The sequence below is a fragment of the Eriocheir sinensis genome, chromosome 54 (genome assembly GCF_024679095.1).
Source record: "Eriocheir sinensis breed Jianghai 21 chromosome 54, ASM2467909v1, whole genome shotgun sequence".
In the NCBI taxonomy this organism is placed as follows: domain Eukaryota; kingdom Metazoa; phylum Arthropoda; class Malacostraca; order Decapoda; family Varunidae; genus Eriocheir; species Eriocheir sinensis.
In genome coordinates, this window is record NC_066562.1 from 9,908,118 (window position 1) to 9,926,337 (window position 18,220).

Here is an 18,220-nt window from a genome sequence, read left to right on the forward strand (position 1 = left end):
ACTCCACACCCACCTGAGGAGAAAGAGCAGGTGGAAGAGCAGGCGGAATGGAGGTGGTGATGTGTGTGTGTGTATGTGTGTGTGTATGTGGGTGTGGGTGTGGGTGTGGGTGGGCGATGGGGTGGGTGACGGGGGCGACGCTCCACCCACTGCTGGTGCTGGGGTAGGGGGGGGAGGTGCTGCCCCGGTGGTCGCGATGCTTGGGTCTGACGCTCCTGAGGCCGAGGCGGAGGAAGGAAGGAAGGGAGGAAGGTTAGGCTCGGCAAGGCTGACACACACACACACACACACACACACACACACACGCACACACACACACACACTACGATACGCGCACACATTAACACATATTACACATTTAGAGACATGGTTATACACACACACACACACACACACTATGATACGCACACACATTAACATATATTACACATTTATTAGAGACATGGTTATACTTCACACACACACACACACACACATACAATAACAAATTAACAATACACACACACACACACACACACACACACACACACACACACAAAAATACCTACACAAACAACAAAATTATCCACAAACACACAGGAGCGCACATGGAGTTTTTTTTTTTTTTTACTCTTTTTGTTGCCCTTGAGTCGTATCCTTTGATGTAAAAAAAAAAAATAAATAAATAAATAAATGAATAAATCCATACACACATACATACATACAAGTACATGCACACACACAGCCCATCATGCCGCACCCCATACCTGAGAGGACTGGCACGGTAGCGTCGTTTGCTGTGCGAGGGGCCGCTCTCATGGCCGTCCTCAAAGTGGGAGGGGGAGGTGTGGGGGGCGCGCTTCTCCTCCCGAGGGGCGGCGGAGGGGGGCGGGGGGGGCCAGCAGGGAGGGGGGGACTGGGAGGACAGGTAGAGTGTGCCCCTGCTCGTCCCTTCCCCAGCCTAAAAGACAGACAACATGGGTGAGAAGGGGGAGCCGAGGGGGAGGTGTGATAGGAGTAAAAAGCTGTTAGTAAATAGGTTAGGTGAGGTTAGGTGAGGTGAAGTTAGGTTTGTGTAGGATAGAAGGTGTAGGCGAGAACTGGGAGCCGAGGGGGAGGTGTGAAGAGAGTAAAAGGCTGTTAGTAAATAGGTTAGGTGAGGTGACGTGAGGTGAGGTGAGGTGAGGTTAGGTTAGGTTAGGTGGGGTTTGTGTAGGATAGAAGGTATAGGCGAGAACTGGGAGCCGAGGAGGAGGTGTGAAGAGAGTAAAATGCCGTTAGTTAATAGGTTAGGTTAGGTTAGGTTAGGTGAGGTTAGGTTAGGTGAGGTCAGGTTAGGTGAGGTTTGTGAAGGATAGAAGGTATAGGTGAGAAGGGGGAGCCGAGGAGGAGGTGCGACAGGGGTAAGAAGCCGTTAGTAAATAGGTTAGGTGAGGTGAGGTGAGGTGAGGAGGAGGTGAAAATAATAGAAGTGCTGGTAAATGAAGTTAAGGATGGAAGGTGAGGTGAGTGGGAGGTGATAACGAGGTGCGAACAGTAAGTTGGAAAGTTTCGTTTAGTCGGTGCAACATCTGTGGTCATATGCCGGAGAGAGACAGAAGGGGAAGGAATTATAGGAGAAGGAACAGACCCCAGGAGACGGGACACAACCCCCGATTAATACCTGGTACCCATTCACTGCTGGGTGGACAGGGGCGTAGGGTATCAGAAAACCCGCCCAAATTTTTCCACTCCGCCCGGGAATCGAACCTGGGCTCTCTTGGTTGTGAGCTGAGCGTGCTATCCACTGCACCACGAAGCCCCCCATGAAAAGAAAAGGAAGGGAAAGGAAAAAAATGATGAATGAGGAGAAACCAAATGAGGAGAAATGGGGTCGATAAATGAAAAGAAAAAAAAAGAGAAAGAAAAAGAAGGAGGGGAAAAAAATTATGAATGAGGAGGTGAGAGCAGGGGCAGGTGTGCAGTGTGGGCAGGTGTTGAATGAAAGGTGATTGGGTTCAGGTGTATATGGAGGTGGTGAATGGAGGTGGTGATAGTGGTGGTGGTGGTGGTGGTGATGAGTCTAACACACATATTTTCATCACCGTATTACAATTCATAATTTCCGTGGCTAATTCCGCTTTTTAAACTCAATTTTCGTAAATATAGCAAGGGGCAGAGGCCTTTCCCAATGTCCTCCTTTCTTTGTCTTCCTATCTCTCCTCCTCTCCCTTCCTTCCTCACGAAACCAGCCACATTGTCGTTGATGAAGGGTAATACAGGTGTGAGGTAAGAAGGGACAGGTGTGCAGTATGGCCAGGTGTTGAATGACAGGTAATTGGGCTCGGGTGTGTATGGAGGTGGTGGTATTCAAGGGTGTGTTAGTAAGGGCGGATGAAGGAGAAGGTTATCATCCGGTTCTGTCACTCACAAGAAGTCACAGGAAATTGGGACATGATAAAGTCACGCACATATACGAACACACATACACTGGACACAGCAACACACACTCACACACACACACACACTCCTTTCTTTTCTCTATCTAATCTTCTTCTATTGCATTCTTACGTTTAAAAATTACTTTATTTTACTACCGATGTCATTAGTGCCACAGATGTCATTCTAACGCACACACACACACACACACACACACACACACATCAATTTTTCTCTCATTCTCTCCTCCCTGATACCTTCCCTCTCTTCCTTCTCCATCTCCTTCTTTATCTCTCTTCCTTTCTCCTTATCTTCCTCTATCTCCTCCACGTCCTCCTTTCTTCCTTCCTCCCTCTTTTCCTTTCTCCTCCTCCTCTCCCTTCTCTTCCTCCTCCTTCTCTATCTCCCTTCCTTCCTCATTCCTCTATATCTTCCTTTTTTTATCCTCTATCTTCCTCCTCCTCCTCTCCCTCCCTCCTCCTCCTCCTCTCCTTCCTCCCTATCTTCCTCTTCCAATATCATCTCAAGGGCCCCACTGTCTGATAAGGAAGGGGCTGATAAGGATGGATGCTGTGAAGGGGTACAAGGTATGCCCTCAATGCCCCCTTCTTCACAGTGAGCCCTCTATTGATAGCTCCCTTCTTCTTCACCTTTGATTTTTTTTTTTTTGGTGTATTTGTATTTGAAAAGTTGTATTGTTTGTTTGTTTGTTTGTTTAATGGAGTCAAGTGTTGGATTAATTATTTATTTTCCTATTTCTAGTTAACTTTACCTAATTTATTTTCTCCTTCCTCCTCTCTCTCTCTCTCTCTCTCTCTCTCTCTCTCTCTCTCTCTCTCTCTCTCTCTCTCTCTCTTCTTCCTCTCTCTCTTTCTCCCTGTCTTCCTTCCCTCTCTCTCGCTCCTTCCAATCTCTCTCTCCGTCTCCTCTTTCATCTCTCTCTCTCTCTCCCTCTCTCTCCTCCTCTTTTCTCTTCTTCTCTCCTTTCTTTTTCCTAATCTGACACCTATTTTTTTACCTTCCTTCCTAATTGCCTTTTTCCATATCGACCTTTTTTTTCCTCCTTTCTGACAGCCATTTCCCATATCAAGATCATTTTTCCATTTCTCACTCCCTTTTTCTCCCTTCTTCATGACTTGTGACCTTACTGACCTTCCTTATTGACCTTATGACCTTATTTTCCTTCCCTTTTCTAGCTTCAGACCCTTTTCTCCCATTTCTCACTCCTTTCTTTGTGACTCATAACCTTATTTTCCTTCTAATATTTTTTTCCTTCCTGACATTTTTCCCATATTACTTTATTTTCCTTCCTGACTGACTTTTCCCATATCACAACCTCCCTTTCTTTAATTGTGACTCATGACCTTATTTTCCTCCAAACATTTTTTTCCCTCTCAACATTTTTTCCATATTTTTCTTTCCTGACTCACTTTTCACATATCACAATCTCCCTTTTTAGCCTTTCCAACTCCCTTTCCCTAATTTGTGACCCTTTTTCCCATTTTCTCACTCCCTTATTTCGAGGCAGCATGGGTGTGGGTGTTGCTTGCATGTGTGTGTAGGCCAAGCACTTATCTCATCTATCAACTATCTCTCAATCTCTGCTCCCTCATACCTTCCCTCCATCCTCCTCTCTTCCTCCTCCTTTTTTATCTTCCTTCCTTCTCCTTCTTCCTCCTCCCCTCCTCTTTATCTTCTTTCCTTCCTTCATCTGTTGCTTCACTACCCAAATGAACTAAATAAATAAACCATAAAATACATAAATGAAGTATAAGGGAGAACAGGTAACAGGTGGGAGGGTGCTAATTACAGGTAGGTCAAAGGTGAGAAGTGTGGGAGTTACCTGTATGTGTTTGCAAGGTACTAATTATCATCTACACCTTACCTAATGACCTTAATAAAACAAATAAGGTAAGTAGGAGAACAGGTGACAGATGGGAGGGTGCTAATTACAGGTGAACTGAAGGTAATAGGTGTGGGAGTTACCTATATGTTTGCAAGGTACTAATTATCATCTGCACCTTACCTAATGACCTTAAACACACAAATAAGGTAAGTAGGAGAACAGGTGACAAGTGAGAGGGTGCTAATTAAAGGTGAATTGAAGGTAATAGGTGTGGGAGTTACCTGTATGTTTGCAAGGTACTAATTATCATCTGTAGCTAACCTAATGACCTTAAAGACATAAAAAAAGGTATGGAGAACAATTAGCAGGTGGAAAGGTGCTAATTACAGGTAAGAATGAAAAAAACGAAGGTAAGGTGTCTGTCTGTACCTGTATGCTTCAAAACGTCACTAATTAAGACAAGTGGAAAAGCACCCTGCAAGAAAAGAAAAGTTTAAAGCTGTATAGAGAATGGAGAAAAGAAATTTGAGGGCAAGAGGAAATATATGGCAACAGTGAAGAGTCGAACATTATGTTTAAATGCCGTACAAATAATCTGAACCTTGGTGATAGAAAAAGATTTAAGAATGATCCAATAACCTGTGTAATGTGTGGAGCTGATAAAGAACTTGAACCACTATTTGCTGCAGTGTGATGCTTATAAGGAAGAACGGGGGAAAAATTTAATGTTGCAACGACCCTATAACGAAGAAGAGGAAAATATAACAGGAAGACTCCTTTTTGAAGAACAAGGGATTGAACAAAGTAAAAGAACGATCTTTAAATTCTGGGAAATACGAGAGAAAAAGATAAAATCAATATAGTGAAGCCAAATCAGAAATAAGACCCAGACCCAGACCACAAGACCACAGTATCAAGACCACATCAGGAAGTGCCGATCCAAAGGCAAGACTTCCGCTATCTACCTGAGCCTGAACCTGAAGACCTACTGCCTAACTAATGACCTCAAATTCACAAGAGGTTAAAAAGAACAATTAGCAGGTGGAAAGGTGCTAATTACAGGTAAGAATGAAAAAAAAATAAGGTAAGGTGTCTGTCTGTACCTGTATATTAAAAAATGTCACTAATTATCAACTGCTACCTAACTAATGACCTTAAATGAACCAAAACAAACAGAAAATGATAGTGGAAATGTGTTAATTACAGGTAAAATACAGGTACAGGTGTGTGGGTGTACTTGTATAGAAGAGGTGTGGGTGTATACCTGGTACATATATATTACCACCACTAATTATCATCACATGTTTACTAATTGATCTTAAAAGCACAAAAAAGGTAAAAAAGGAGAACAGGTGAGGGTGTTAATTACAGGTATATGACAGTTACAGGTGTGTGGGTCTGTGTGTGTATACTGACCCCACTAATTACCATCAGCTGCTTACTAATTAATCTTAAAAGCACAAAAAAAAGTGAAATTGACAACAGGTGACAGGTGAGAGGGTGATAATTACAGGTATAAGACATGTACAGGTGTGTGGGTCTGCACGTATAAATTAACCCCACTAATTACCATCTGCTGTTTACTAATTGATCTTAAAACCACAAAAAAGGTAAAAAGGACAACAGGTAACAGGTGAGAGGGTGATAATTACAGGTATATGAGTAGGCAGGGCCCCCATTGTCATTTGGTGCTGGTGTGTCCCGGTGTTATTTGCCTCTCCTGCCTCGCCCTCAGCCCCTCCCGAGGCCTGCTGGGGCTTCTTTTTGGGGAGGATGGTCATGGCGAAGGCGCTGCGTCACCCTCGTCACCCTGCACACCCTGGCGGCGGAAGGAGAGGCAAAAAGGTGAAGGTTTCTCGTCCCCGCCTGGAGGAAAATGGCGAAGGGTGGAGTATAGACGCCTGAACCCTTGTTGTTTTGGATCTTCTTCTTCTTCTTCTTGTGACCTTCTTCTTCCTCTTCTTTATCTTGTTTTTTCCTCCTCGTCTTTCTTCTTCTTTTTCTGCACTTGTTGTCCTGTGATCTTCTTTCTCCTCCTCTTCTTCTTCTTCTTCTTCTTTTGATCTTCTTCCTCTTCTTCTTCTGCACTTGTTTTGTGCTCCTCTTCTTCTTATTCTTCTTCCTTTGCTTCTTTTACACCTATTTTCTGCTCCTCTGAGTCCTCTCCTTCCTCTTTTCTTCTTTAATTCTTGTTTTCTGCTCCTTCTCCTCTTTTTCTTCTTTTACCCTTGTTTTCTTCTTCTTTCTGTATTAAGCTGGACTGGACTTCCTTAATATTCACTAGTAGGGTAAAGTAGACATGTACAGTGTTGGAGGCGTTTGTATAATATAATTTGACATAGGTATAAGGACAGACCATCCAGGCTTCTCCTTAGGGCCTGTGTGGTCTGAGTATCTGTGTAAATCTATGTAAATCCTGTGGTCTGAATATCTATATAAATCTATGTAAACCGCACTTTTTTATTTATCTCTTTTTACTTCATCTTCGGGGAGGAGGATCCAACCCCTCGACGCAAGGACTGAGCGGGGGTGGACAAGGGAGGGTCGGCGAGGGGGGTCGGGAGGGTGTGCGGGGAGGCTCGGATCCTCCTGAAGAAGAACTGAATAGACGAGGTGACCGTGGCGGGTTTGTTGTGGTGAGTCACGTGACCACACAGCTGATCCTGCCCCCGCCCCGCCCCCTCAGAGTCCCCCGCTCGGCCGCCCCGCGTGGAAGGCAAGGAAGGAGGCAGCCCGAGACACTGGGCCATATTTTAAAACATTTCTGCGCCCAAGAACACGTAATTTACTAGTCTTTCATGGGAATTTAGGGCCTTTCCAGGGGTACTTTTATGACCCTGGTGGTAGTCTGAGCCTTCTTCTGTACCGTGAACCTAAAAGAACACTCATTAGAACTCGATTAACCTCCTTTTTGGCCTTTGGAAATTGTTGATGTGAGAGGCAGGGTCGTCTAAGAATACGAACCACTGACTACCAGGCCGCCCGTGAAGGACAGACGGCAGGGCAGCGTGCGTGACTAAGGACACGGAAGACTTCAGAGAGTAAAGTGCTCCAAGAACAGAGATATGCAGAGAGCATCACACAGACACTAGGGTGAAGTCATTAAGGTAACGCTCACCAACTAAGCAGGCACACGTAAGCAATGTAACAAGACAAACACAAGCAGGCCAGCACACAGGCCGCCCCTCACCACCACTCACAGGCCTCAACACCCCCGCCAACACTCACATCACTTTCCTGCCGCCAGGGTGAGCGATGCACTTTCCCGCTGGGTCCCAGGTGCTGTTCGTGGGCGAGGGCGACTTCTCCTTCGTCACTTCACTCACCCAGGGGAACAGGTGTGTCGGGGCTCACCTGACGGCCTCGGCGCTGCAGGACGAACTCAGTGAGAGGGCGAGAGGGAATGTGGAGCTGCTGAGAGGGAGAGGTGAGGCCAGTGGTGGTGTCTATTATTATTATTATTATTATTATTCTCCTTTTAATCTCATACAAAAGAAAAGTTCAGCATAATCCCCTTCCACTTTGTATGTGTTTCCAGGCGTGGAGGTGGCGCTGGGAGTGGATGCCACCCGCCTGCACCTCCACCCACTCACCCAACACGGCAAATTCACCCACATTGTCTTTAACTTCCCCCACGTTGGCGGCAAAATGAGAATCGAGCGGAACCGAAAACTCCTCCACGATTTCTTCCAAAGCGCAACTTGGGTCCTTGAGGTCGACGGGTGTGTGTTGGTGACCCTGTGCGGAGGTCAGGGCGGTGTGACCCTTGACCCCATGGCGAGGCGCTATGACGATACATGGAAGGTCATATTGATGGCCTCGCACGCCGACATGGTTTTGAGGTCGATAGAAAAGTTCACGCCAGGTCACTATCCCGGTTACTCTGCGACGGGTTACAGGTCAATGGAGAAGGGGTTTTGTCAGGCCTCAGCGCTGACCTACACGTTCCAGGTCAGCATGCTTTCCGTTGACCCTACCGACGCGTTGCTGACCTACCCTGTTTCGATATGTGATGGCAGTGTCCTTCACCTCCCTTCCTTCCTTCACACATGCATGAAGAGGGACATAGTGTCTGATTCCTCTTCCCTCGCTGGTTATTTCTTCAGTCTGCTTCTGGGGGTGCTCGGAGGGAGGCTTTCGGTCCATCGCGGCGAGAAATTGGTCTTCGGAAAGGAGGGTCAGGAGGAGAGCCTTAGGAGGTATAGCGAGAAGTTGCTTTTGAGAGAAGAATCACAGGAGGAAAGTGTAAAGAATTCCGAGACTGTCAGTAAGTGTGGGAGTATTCAAGAACTGACTATTGGAGGAGATACAGGGTTCAGAGACAGTTCTAGAGTTGATTGTAGTGAGAAATTGATGTCCAGAAGAGAAGTACGGGAAGGAAGTCTAAAGAATTCCAAGACTGTCAGTAATTGTGGGAGCCTTCAAGAACTGACTAGTAGAGGAGATACAGGGTTCAAAGACAGTCCTATAGTTGATTATTGTGAGAAATTGATGTCCAGAAGAGAAGTACGGGAAGGAAGTCTAAAGAATTCCAAGACTGTCAGTAATTGTGGGAGCCTTCAAGAACTGACTAGTAGAGGAGATACAGGGTTGAGAGACAGTTCTAGAGTTGATTGTAGTGAGAAATTGATGTCCAGAAGAGAAGTACAGGAAGGAAGTCTAAAGAATTCCGAGACTGTCAGTAATTGTGGGAGTATTCAAGAACTGACTATTGGAGGAGATACAGGGTTGAGAGACAGTCCTAGAGTTGATTGTAGTGAGAAATTGATGTCCAGAGAAGAAGAACAGGAAGAAAGTCTAAATAATTCAGAGACTGTCAGTAATTGTGGGAGTTTTCAAGAACCAACTGTCCTCTCTCATTCGCCTTGTAGGGTTAACATAGGAGGAGGAGACACAGGAGGAGACACTCCTAAAGTTAACTGTTGTGAGAAATTGATGTCCAGAAATGAAGTACAGGAAGAAAGTCTCAATATATCCGATGGTGCCAGTAAAAGCGCGATTCTTCCGAGCGCACAACCCACCATCTCCTGTCACTCGGCTTACAGAATCAACACCGTAGGAAGCTTAAGCCTCGACCCCCTCATCGTCCTCCTCTGCCCTGGAAACACAGAGACGATAGACCACTTACTATCACAACCACAAACCATCAGAATCAGAAACGTAAGCAGGTCGTTCGTTCCTGAGACTAAATCATTCGCATTCAGGGACTTTACAGAAGGCAAGATGTGCTTTACCGAGGGGGGAGATGTTGGAAATACTCTCACATGTTACCTCATTAGTGTCGCAGCCTTGGCCGAGCAGTGCGGGGGTGTGAAGGAGGATGAGGTGTGGGGGGAAGGACAGGCGGTAGGGATGCGCGAAGATGCCCTTACGTATACCCCATTCAGCCTCTTCCCTAGCAAATACACTTATGATCTCAGCTTCTGGGAGACGAGATTAACAGGAGAGAAAAGTCCAGCAAATGTTTCTGATGCTGCTGAATATGGAAACTCAAATGACACTACAGGTACAAGCGATGAACGTGAATTGACAGTTTCCGAGCATAGAGGCAACGTTAAAGTTCCTACTGACAATAAGACCTCACTGAACACTTTAGCAAGAAATTATGAAGCTAAACCGACACTTTACCCCACTAACGCAACCTCACACAGCCCTCCCTTAACCCACACACCTGAATCAACACTTTCCCCCACTAACACAACCTCACACAACCCTCTCACAACCCAAACACCTGAATCAACACTTTCCCCCACTAACACAACCCCACACAACCCTCTTGCAACCCAACCACCAGTCCCCCCACCATTCAAAACCACACTCGACACCATAATCACCAATATCGGAGGAGAGGCACTGCGGAACTACAGACTAATGAGTGTTTACGAGTGTCCGAAAACCGGTCGTAGGAGTTTCACATATCGCCTGGTGTATCGTAGCTGGCGAGGGGCGCTGTCAGATGAGGGGGCTAAGAGGATACATGGATACATAGGACGGCAGCTGGAGAAGTGTATGGGGGTGGAGGTGAGGTGAGGGAGGAAGGAGAGAGAGGGAGGTAGTGACAGAAGGAAGGAGGGAGGGAGGAGAAGGAGAGATAGAGGGAGGGAAGAGAAGTGTTAGAAGTGAGGGAAGGAGGAGAAGGAGAGATAGAGGGAGGGAAGAAATATTAGAGATGGAGGGAAGATCGAGAGAGAGGAAAAACTGTATTGCAATTGTATTATTTTTGTATGGTTGTATGCCGAAAAAATACATTAAAAACCCACTCTGACCTAGTGTGACCTTAGGGTATAGCTGCATATGACCTCAGTGCTCATCTCTGTAACATGACCCACTGAGCTTATTGTGTATTGCCTATTTTTCTATATTTGTACATCGAAAAAAAAAACTAATTGACCTTTTGTGACCTTAGACTGTAGCTGCATATGACCTCAGTGCTCATCTCTGTCACATGACCCACTGAGGCTGTTATGTATCTATTTTTCTATATGGGAGCGGCGAGTAGCAGGCTTTTTTTTTTTTCTGCACTCTTTATTGCCCTTGAGCCGTCTCCTTTGCTATAAAAAAAAAATAATAATAATAATAATAATAATAATAATAATTGTACATCGAAAAAACAAATTAAAAAACTCACATCGACTTCTTGTGTTTCTTTCAGTCATCCCACGAGCACGTCACCACTAACACCCCCCATGGCAGCAAGCGTCCTCCCCTCGCGCCTACCCCTCTCTCACTGGGGGGGGCTGCTGGGAGGGCTACGAAGGGGCTGCTGCTACACGCCATCACACCACAGCTCGACACATCCCCCAGACACACACACCCCTCTCCAGGACTCTCCATTAGCGCTGAAGGACAGGGGCGCAGGATCGGATGACGTGCGAGCGAGGAAGGAGTGGATGGATAGGAGTAAGGAGTTTCTGGTGCGTCTCAAAGGGAGCTCGCCAAGTGACCTTCCGGATAAGTTCACGCCCCTGAGACGAACGAAAAACAGGTCTGATACGCCAAAGGTAAGAGATGGGGGATGGGGAGAAGGGGAGAGGAAGGGGAGGGTGTGTGTGGTTGGGGGGATGAGAGATGGGGAGGAATGGGGGAAGGCTGAAGGGGAGGAATGGACTGAGAGAAATGCAGGGGAAGGGGAGAGGATGGGGAGGGTGTGTGTGGCTGGGAGAATGAGAGATGGGGAGGAATGGGGGAAGAGGGAAGGGGAGGCGATGGGGAGGAATGAAGTGAGAGAAAGGCAGGGGAAGGGAGAGGAAGGGGAGGGTATATGTGTGGTTGGGAGAATGAGAGATGGGGAGGAATGGGGGAAGGCTGAAGGGGAGGTGATGGGGAGGAATGGACTGAGAGAAAGGCAGGGGAAGGGAGAGGAAGGGGAGGGTATATGTGTGGTTGGGAGAATGAGAGATGGGGAGAAATGGGATGAGAGAAAGGGAAGGGAAGGGGAGAGTGTGGTTAAGGAGAGAAATGGGTGAGAGAAAGTAAGGGGAAGGGGAGGAACAGGGTGAGAAATGAAAGGGAAGGGGAGGAATGGGATGAGAGAAAGGGTGTCGTTAGGGGGAATGAAAGAAGGGGAGGGGAAAGTGAGGGTGAAATGAGTAGGGAGGTGAGAAGGGAAGGGGAAGGAGAGGAATGGGAGGGTGTGTACATATGTGTGTGTGTGTGTGTGTCTTTTTCTTGTAATTGTGTGTGTGTGCGTGTGTGTGTTACAGATGCGGCACTTCGTGGATTACCGCCAAGTGCGTGTGGTAGGCGGCAGCGGAGGCGACGGCTGCATCTCCCTGCGCAGCGTGGCGGGAAAGGAGCACGCGGGGCCGGACGGGGCGGATGGCGGCCACGGGGCACATGTGGTCTTCAAGGTAGGGCAGGGCGGGGCGGGAGAGAGAGAGAGAGGAAATATTTTATGTAACCCCAGAAAAAAAAATCTTGCCTCAAATTTTCTGTATAGGCCTAAAAAGTATGCAAATTATCGCCTCAAATTCTGTAAAAAATGTTTAAAAAAATAATTCATACCTTATATAAAAACTGACCAAACTTTTTTTTCTGTATATTTTTTTTCTTTTTCTCTTAATTCTCTTTCTTTCTTTTTTTTCTGGACCTTTTTCTTCCTTTTTCTCTCTTCATTTTCTTTCTTCCTTTCCTCCTTTCTTTTTTGTACCTTTTTTCATCCTTTCTCTCTTTTCATTCTCTTTCTCTCTTCCTTTCTTCCATTTTCTCTGCACTTTTCCTTCTTTTTCTCTCTTCATTCTTTCTTTCTCTCCTCCTTTCTTTCCCTTGAGCTGCCTTCTACGTATACTATAAATAATAATAATAATAATAATAATAATAATAACAATCTACCACATCAAAAGTCTTACCCTGTGTGTGTGTGTGTGCGTCCCCTTAGGCAGTGATGGGTCTCCGGAGCCTGGAACACCTGAGCTCCTACATCCAGGGTGCCACAGGGGAGCCTGGCCGGAATAGGGACTGCCACGGTGCCAACGCTGATGACACTGTGGTCCAGGTGTGTGTCTTGAGCCTCGTTACCTGTGTGCTTGATTACCTGAACGAGGGATTTATTTATTTTATTTATTTATTTATTTATTTATTTTTTGGTCCCCCTGGAATTATTTAGCTTCATATTTTATCATTTAGTTTCAGAATACGTTTAGTAAGTTGGATTTTTGTGCTGTATATCTGTTTTTTTTTTTGTGTGTGTGTGTGTGTGTGTGTGTGTGTGTGTTTACCTATTTGTAAACACTCGAGGAACTTTTATTTTTGCAACGTGGAATTATTTAGCTTCATATTTCTCCATTTAGTTTCATAAGGTATTTAATAAGTTGGGTTTTTAACTGTATATCTGCTTATTTGTGTGCGTGTGTGTGTGTGTGTACATGTGTTTGTGTGTCCATATATATGTGTGTGTGTGAGTAGTGGGCTTTTTCTTCATTAGATTCCTTTTTTTTTTTTCCCTTGAACTGTTTCCTCTACTGTGTGTATATGTGTGTGTGTGTGTGTGTGTGTGTGTGTTAGTGTTTACGTAGCTACCATGTACGTGTGTGTGTTTGTTGCAGGTTCCGCTGGGCACGATCTTCAAGGTGGGGGGGGAGGAGGTGGCCAGTCTGGAGCACGAGGGGACCATGTTCGTGGCAGCGCGTGGAGGGGCCGGCGGGAAGGGCAACAAGTTCTTCACCACCGACGTGTGAGTGAGGGGCCAAAACATTATCATTATCATTATTTTCCTTCTTATTTTTCCTTTCGTCCTCTTTTTTTTTATGTATATGCCTATAGCGCCAATAGGCTCTCTTGAGGGGCCTGGATGGTAGTCGGCCCCCAGCCCATCACGGCGCAGGCGTGTTTATAGTGGCGCCATCTTCTCTGCTTTCTCTCTCCTCATTGTAGATTCACAGTCATAAGAATCGTTAGTTGGGTTGACTGACTGATACGCTGTCTTTCCTCCATTCCCATTCCAGTTACATTGATTCCTTCACAGTTATTTAAATAGTTCAGACTGGCTAACTAACTGTCTCTCCCTTCTTCTCTCCTTCACCTGGTTTGTGTGTAAAGGGCAGAGTCGTCTTCTTGTTATTATTTTTCTTAGTCTTTTTATTCTCCTTCTCTCCTCTCTTCTTCTTCTCTTCTCTTCTCTCCTCACCTGGTTTGTGTGTGAGGGGGCTAAGTCTTATTATTTTACCATTTTCCTTCGTATTTGTCTATTTCTTCTCCTTTACTCTCTTCGCCCTTGTGTGTGTGTGTGTGTGTGTGTGTGTGTGTAACGGCTGTCTTGTGTTTCAGGGACCAGGCGCCGTTAGTTGCTGAGTTCGGAGGGACGGGCGAGTTCTTTGTTTACGAGGTGGAGCTGCGGACGATGGCTGATGTGGGCTTGGTGAGTGGCGCGAGTTGTATTATGTCTATTATTATTATTATTTAGGATTGTTATTGCCATTCGCTGTTGTTATTGATGCGGAAGCCTTGTCAAACTGTCACTAGGCTCATAACACTACCCATGGAAACACTAACACAACCTCTACTAAAGCCTTGTCAAACTATCACTAGGCTCATAACACTACCCATGGAAACACTAACACAACAACCTCTACCAAAGCCTTGTCAAACTATCACTAGGCTCACAACACTACCCATGGAAACACTAACACAACAACCTCTACAAAAGCCTTATTAGATCACTAGGCTCATAACACTACCCATGGAAACACTAACACAACAACCTCTAAGAAAGCCTTGTCAAACTATCACTAGGCTCACAACACTACCCATGGAAACACTAACACAACAACCTCTACTAAAGCCTTGTCAAACTATCACTAGGCTCACAACACTACCCAAAACCCCAAAAATAGAGAAAAAAGAAAAAAAACATATGGTCCTCAAGACACACTGATGGCCATATTTGTGTCCGCAGATTGGATTCCCCAACGCAGGCAAGTCCACTCTCCTGCGCGCCATTTCCCGAGCACGCCCCAAGGTTGCCTCCTACCCCTTCACGACCCTCAACCCCCACGTGGGCATGGTACACTACGCCGACCACCACCAGATGGCAGGTAAGTCGGGGGGTTGCAAGGCTTTCTTTTCTATCGTTTTTTACTTATTACTTATTTGTATTTTCCTTGTTTCAGCTACACTCATGCAGTCCTGTCTCCATGTCTATATTTGTCCACTTTTCCCTAAATTACCGCACACTCGTTGCCTCCACCGCCTCTTGTTATAACTCATTCCAACTGTTTATATTTCTATGGGGAAGACTACTTTTTATATCAATTCGTGTCATGAAATGCACAAGAAATGAATCCAGACCTGGGAAGGGTTTTACCAGCACCGGGTGGAGTGGAAAAATTTGGGCGGCTTTTCTGATACCCTACGCTCCCGTCCACCCAGCAGTGAATGGGTACCAGGTATTAATCGGGGGTTGTGTCTCGTCTCCTGGGGTCTGTTCCCTTCTCCTATAATTCCTTCGCCTTCTGTCTCTCTCCGGCATATGATCACAGATGTTGCGCCCACTAAACGAAACTTTCCTGGGAATCAAACCCATAACCAGCTAGATAGGATAGTCACTCCTTAACCAGTGGGCCTAAGAGGTGCCCTACATACTGAGTGAGTTTAGGAGGCTATCTGGTAGGCGGGTCACTCACCACACACCCTCCCACAGTTGCTGACATCCCTGGGCTGATCGAGGGAGCACACCGGAATCATGGACTGGGTTTCGCCTTCCTTAAACACGTGGAGAGATGTAACTGTCTTCTGTATGTTATTGACACCGCCCAGCCCAGACCTTGGCACCAGCTGGAAGTCCTTATGTGAGTCCGTGTTTCTCTTTTTTTTGTGTCCATTTCATTTTAGAGCAGAGTCGCTTGTCACTTTTTCCTTGTGCAATGTGTGTTTAGTAAGTCTTTCCTCTCTTGTCAGTCAGTTCATGTAGTGTCCTTATATATTCTTGTGTATGTAAGTAACCTCTACAATGTTCTTGTCTGTTGTGTTTCCTCTTGACAGTCAACTCATTATAGATTCACAGTTGAGTATTGTTGGGTTGAGTGACTGTGGTACGCTGTCTTTCCCCTGTTCATTCTCATTCCAGTTAGATTAATATTCCTCCACAGTTATTTAAATAGTTAGTTCGGACTGACTAACTAATTGTCTCTCCTTCCTTCCTCTTCCTCTCTCGGCAGGAATGAATTGGAACAGTACCAGGAAGGACTGTCTCTACGCCCGCACGCTGTGGTGGCCAACAAGGTGGATCTTCCCGAGGCTCAGGTAACTGTGTGTGTGTGTGTGTGTGTGTATTTACTGTGTCGTAGTATACAGGGCCTGAGTGTGTGTGTGTGTGTGTGTGTGTGTGTGTGTGTGTATATATTTACCGTGTCGTAGTATACAGGGCCTGAGTGTGTGTGTGTGTGTGTGTGTATTTGCTGTGTTGTATTATACAGGGCCTGAGTGTGTGTGTGTGTGTGTGTGTGTGTGTGTTTACCAAGTTAGGTCACATATTCACCCCTTTCTCAGTTAGCTTGAAGGTCATCTCATTTGTTTCACTTTCTCCGTTCCTTGCAAGATAATTTGAGTCCTCTTTTTATGTTGTAATGCAACCTAAAAGTGACCATATATTTGCCTTTGTCTTACTTACTTTACTCGCTCTCTTTCCTTTATTTTCTTCATCATTACTTCCTTCCTTTATGATTGTCCCTTTTCCTCTTCCTCCATCATTACTAACTAACTTGCTTTATTTTCTCTAATCTTCCTTGACTTGCTCCGTTTCCTTCACGACTGTCCCTTTCCATCATCTCCGTCACCTTCTCGTTGCAGGCCAATCTCGCGGAGCTGCAGGCACGTGTTGACCTTCCCCTAGTGCCTGTGAGTGCCAAGATGGGGGAGCAGCTGGTGCCTCTCCTGGCCCTGCTGAGGTTTCTTGTGGACAGTGCCGCTCAGAAACAGACAGACACAAAAGTCGACGGCAGTGCCATTTGGTTATAGAGACACAGTTTCGTTCGTCATCAGTGCCACAAGACTTCCCCCATTGATAGTGCCTCTCCGTTTAGCCTTATTATAACACTTCAACACTGTGTAAATAAAACACTATTAAAAGGTCTTTGTCTTTGCATAGCACACTCTTGAAAATACATACATAGGCGTTCGGACATGGCCATCACTGACACTCCTGTTGGGCCATACGAAGAGTGAGGTGGTCCCTAAATTGCACTCGGAAACGAACGAGGTAATATTGACTGAACGAAATGACACACACACACACACACACACACATACACATACAAGCCCATCATGATATATGGACCCTAAACAGATACAGAAAAAGAATGCTGAATGTTCTAACCTTTGCCCGGCACTAATCTGATACCTCTTCTCGGCGCCAAGGAGATGATGGAATGAAATTTAAGGATGTTAAATAAAGAAGAATGCTGGAAAAATGACGATTCAAGACCACTAACCTCTTCTCAGTGTTAACCTCTGACCACTAACCAAGGAAATTATGTACTAGAGGAATGATATGGAGTTTAAAGGAAGAAAAAAAAAAAGAAGGAAAAGGAAGAAGAAGAAAAAGAATGCTAAGAAATGACGACATGACACTAACCTCCTCTAACTACTAACCTCTAACTGAACTGTCGGAGAAAAAGACATGAAATTAGAAAGAAAGAAATGACATGAAACTAGAAAAAGAGAAGAAATGTAATGCAAAGAAATGACAGCTCACCATGACACTAACCTCTAACCACTAACCAAAAGAAGAAAAAGACATGAAATTAGAAAGAAAGAAAGAAATGACATGAAACTAGAAAAGAGAAGAAATGTAATGCAAAGAAATGACAGCTCACCTCATCTCACCACTAACCTCTAACCACTAACCAAAAGAAGAAAAAGACATGAAATTAGAAAGAAGAAAGAATTGACTTGAAACTAGAAAAAAAGGAAATATAATGCAAAGAAATGACAGCTCACCATGACACTAACCTCTAACCACTAACCAAAAGAAGAAAAGACATGAAACTTAAAAAGAAGAAATAATTGACATGAAACTAGAAAAAAAAAATATATAATGCAAAGAAATGACAGCTCACCTCTACACTAACCTCATCTCACCACTAACCTCTAACCACTAACCAAAAGAAGAAAAAGACATGAAATTAGAAAGAAGAAAGAAAGAATTGACTTGAAACTAGAAAAAAAGGAAATATAATGCAAAGAAATGACAGCTCACTTCGACACTAACCTCTAACCACTAACAAACAAACAAAAAAGACATGAAATTATAGAGAGAAAGAAATGACATGAAACTAAAATGCTGAAAGAAAAAAAAAGACTCAATTCAACAAAGGGAACTTATCTACAATTATTAAATACACACACACACACACACACACACATATACATATTTATAAAGTATCATAAAAGTTGTAGAATCAAATATCTAACTAAGTGTCAAGTCATGAATCGCCACCCCAGTTTAACACTGATTTGTATGGATATTTGAAATCAATATAT

At 44.9% G+C, this 18,220-nt stretch overlaps 2 protein-coding genes and 2 long non-coding RNA genes across 11 annotated transcripts in view; 2 read left to right on the top strand and 2 right to left on the bottom strand.

Annotated features, from left to right (window-relative positions):
• LOC126983743 (OTU domain-containing protein 5-B-like) overlaps positions 1-6,154 on the bottom strand; it is a 16,926-nt gene extending 10,772 nt beyond the window's left edge. For 2 of the 3 annotated variants that reach the window (XR_007736217.1, XM_050836817.1), the window contains exons 1-3: positions 5,896-6,154; positions 747-940; positions 14-215 (exon numbers count right to left, since the gene is read on the bottom strand). Coding sequence is in view for 2 of the 3 variants with exons in the window: in XM_050836817.1 (XP_050692774.1) it covers positions 14-215; positions 747-940; positions 5,896-6,024 (525 nt within the window). In the remaining variant the exon portion in view is untranslated. The remainder of the gene's footprint in view (positions 1-13; positions 216-746; positions 941-5,895) is intronic. The other variant, XM_050836818.1, reaches the window with a different exon arrangement.
• Positions 1-18,220, top strand: part of LOC126983749 (uncharacterized) — a 49,427-nt gene that overhangs the window by 26,368 nt on the left and 4,839 nt on the right. The window lies entirely within an intron of this gene.
• Positions 6,753-17,834, top strand: LOC126983742 (mitochondrial ribosome-associated GTPase 2-like). Of its 5 annotated transcripts, XM_050836816.1 has the most exons (10): positions 7,522-7,670; positions 10,896-11,244; positions 11,947-12,093; positions 12,621-12,737; positions 13,288-13,415; positions 14,009-14,099; positions 14,637-14,775; positions 15,381-15,528; positions 15,898-15,982; positions 16,529-17,834. In XM_050836816.1, exons 2-10 carry the CDS (start codon positions 10,930-10,932, stop codon positions 16,694-16,696), a joined length of 1,338 nt encoding a protein of 445 aa, XP_050692773.1. In that variant the 5' UTR covers positions 7,522-7,670; positions 10,896-10,929; the 3' UTR covers positions 16,697-17,834. The 5 variants fall into 5 exon arrangements, with proteins under 5 accessions (XP_050692772.1, XP_050692771.1, XP_050692770.1 ...); XM_050836815.1 differs by lacking the exons at positions 10,896-11,244; positions 11,947-12,093; positions 12,621-12,737; ... (4 more) ...; positions 15,898-15,982; positions 16,529-17,834 and adding exons at positions 6,753-6,959; positions 7,782-10,288 and having other exon boundaries at positions 7,491-7,670; XM_050836814.1 differs by lacking the exons at positions 10,896-11,244; positions 11,947-12,093; positions 12,621-12,737; ... (4 more) ...; positions 15,898-15,982; positions 16,529-17,834 and adding exons at positions 6,890-7,023; positions 7,782-10,288 and having other exon boundaries at positions 7,491-7,670.
• On the bottom strand, positions 16,802-18,155 carry LOC126983748 (uncharacterized). Its single transcript, XR_007736218.1, has 2 exons — positions 17,554-18,155; positions 16,802-17,444 (listed from the first exon to the last, which is right to left on the bottom strand). It is a non-coding gene; the product is annotated as an uncharacterized LOC126983748 (long non-coding RNA).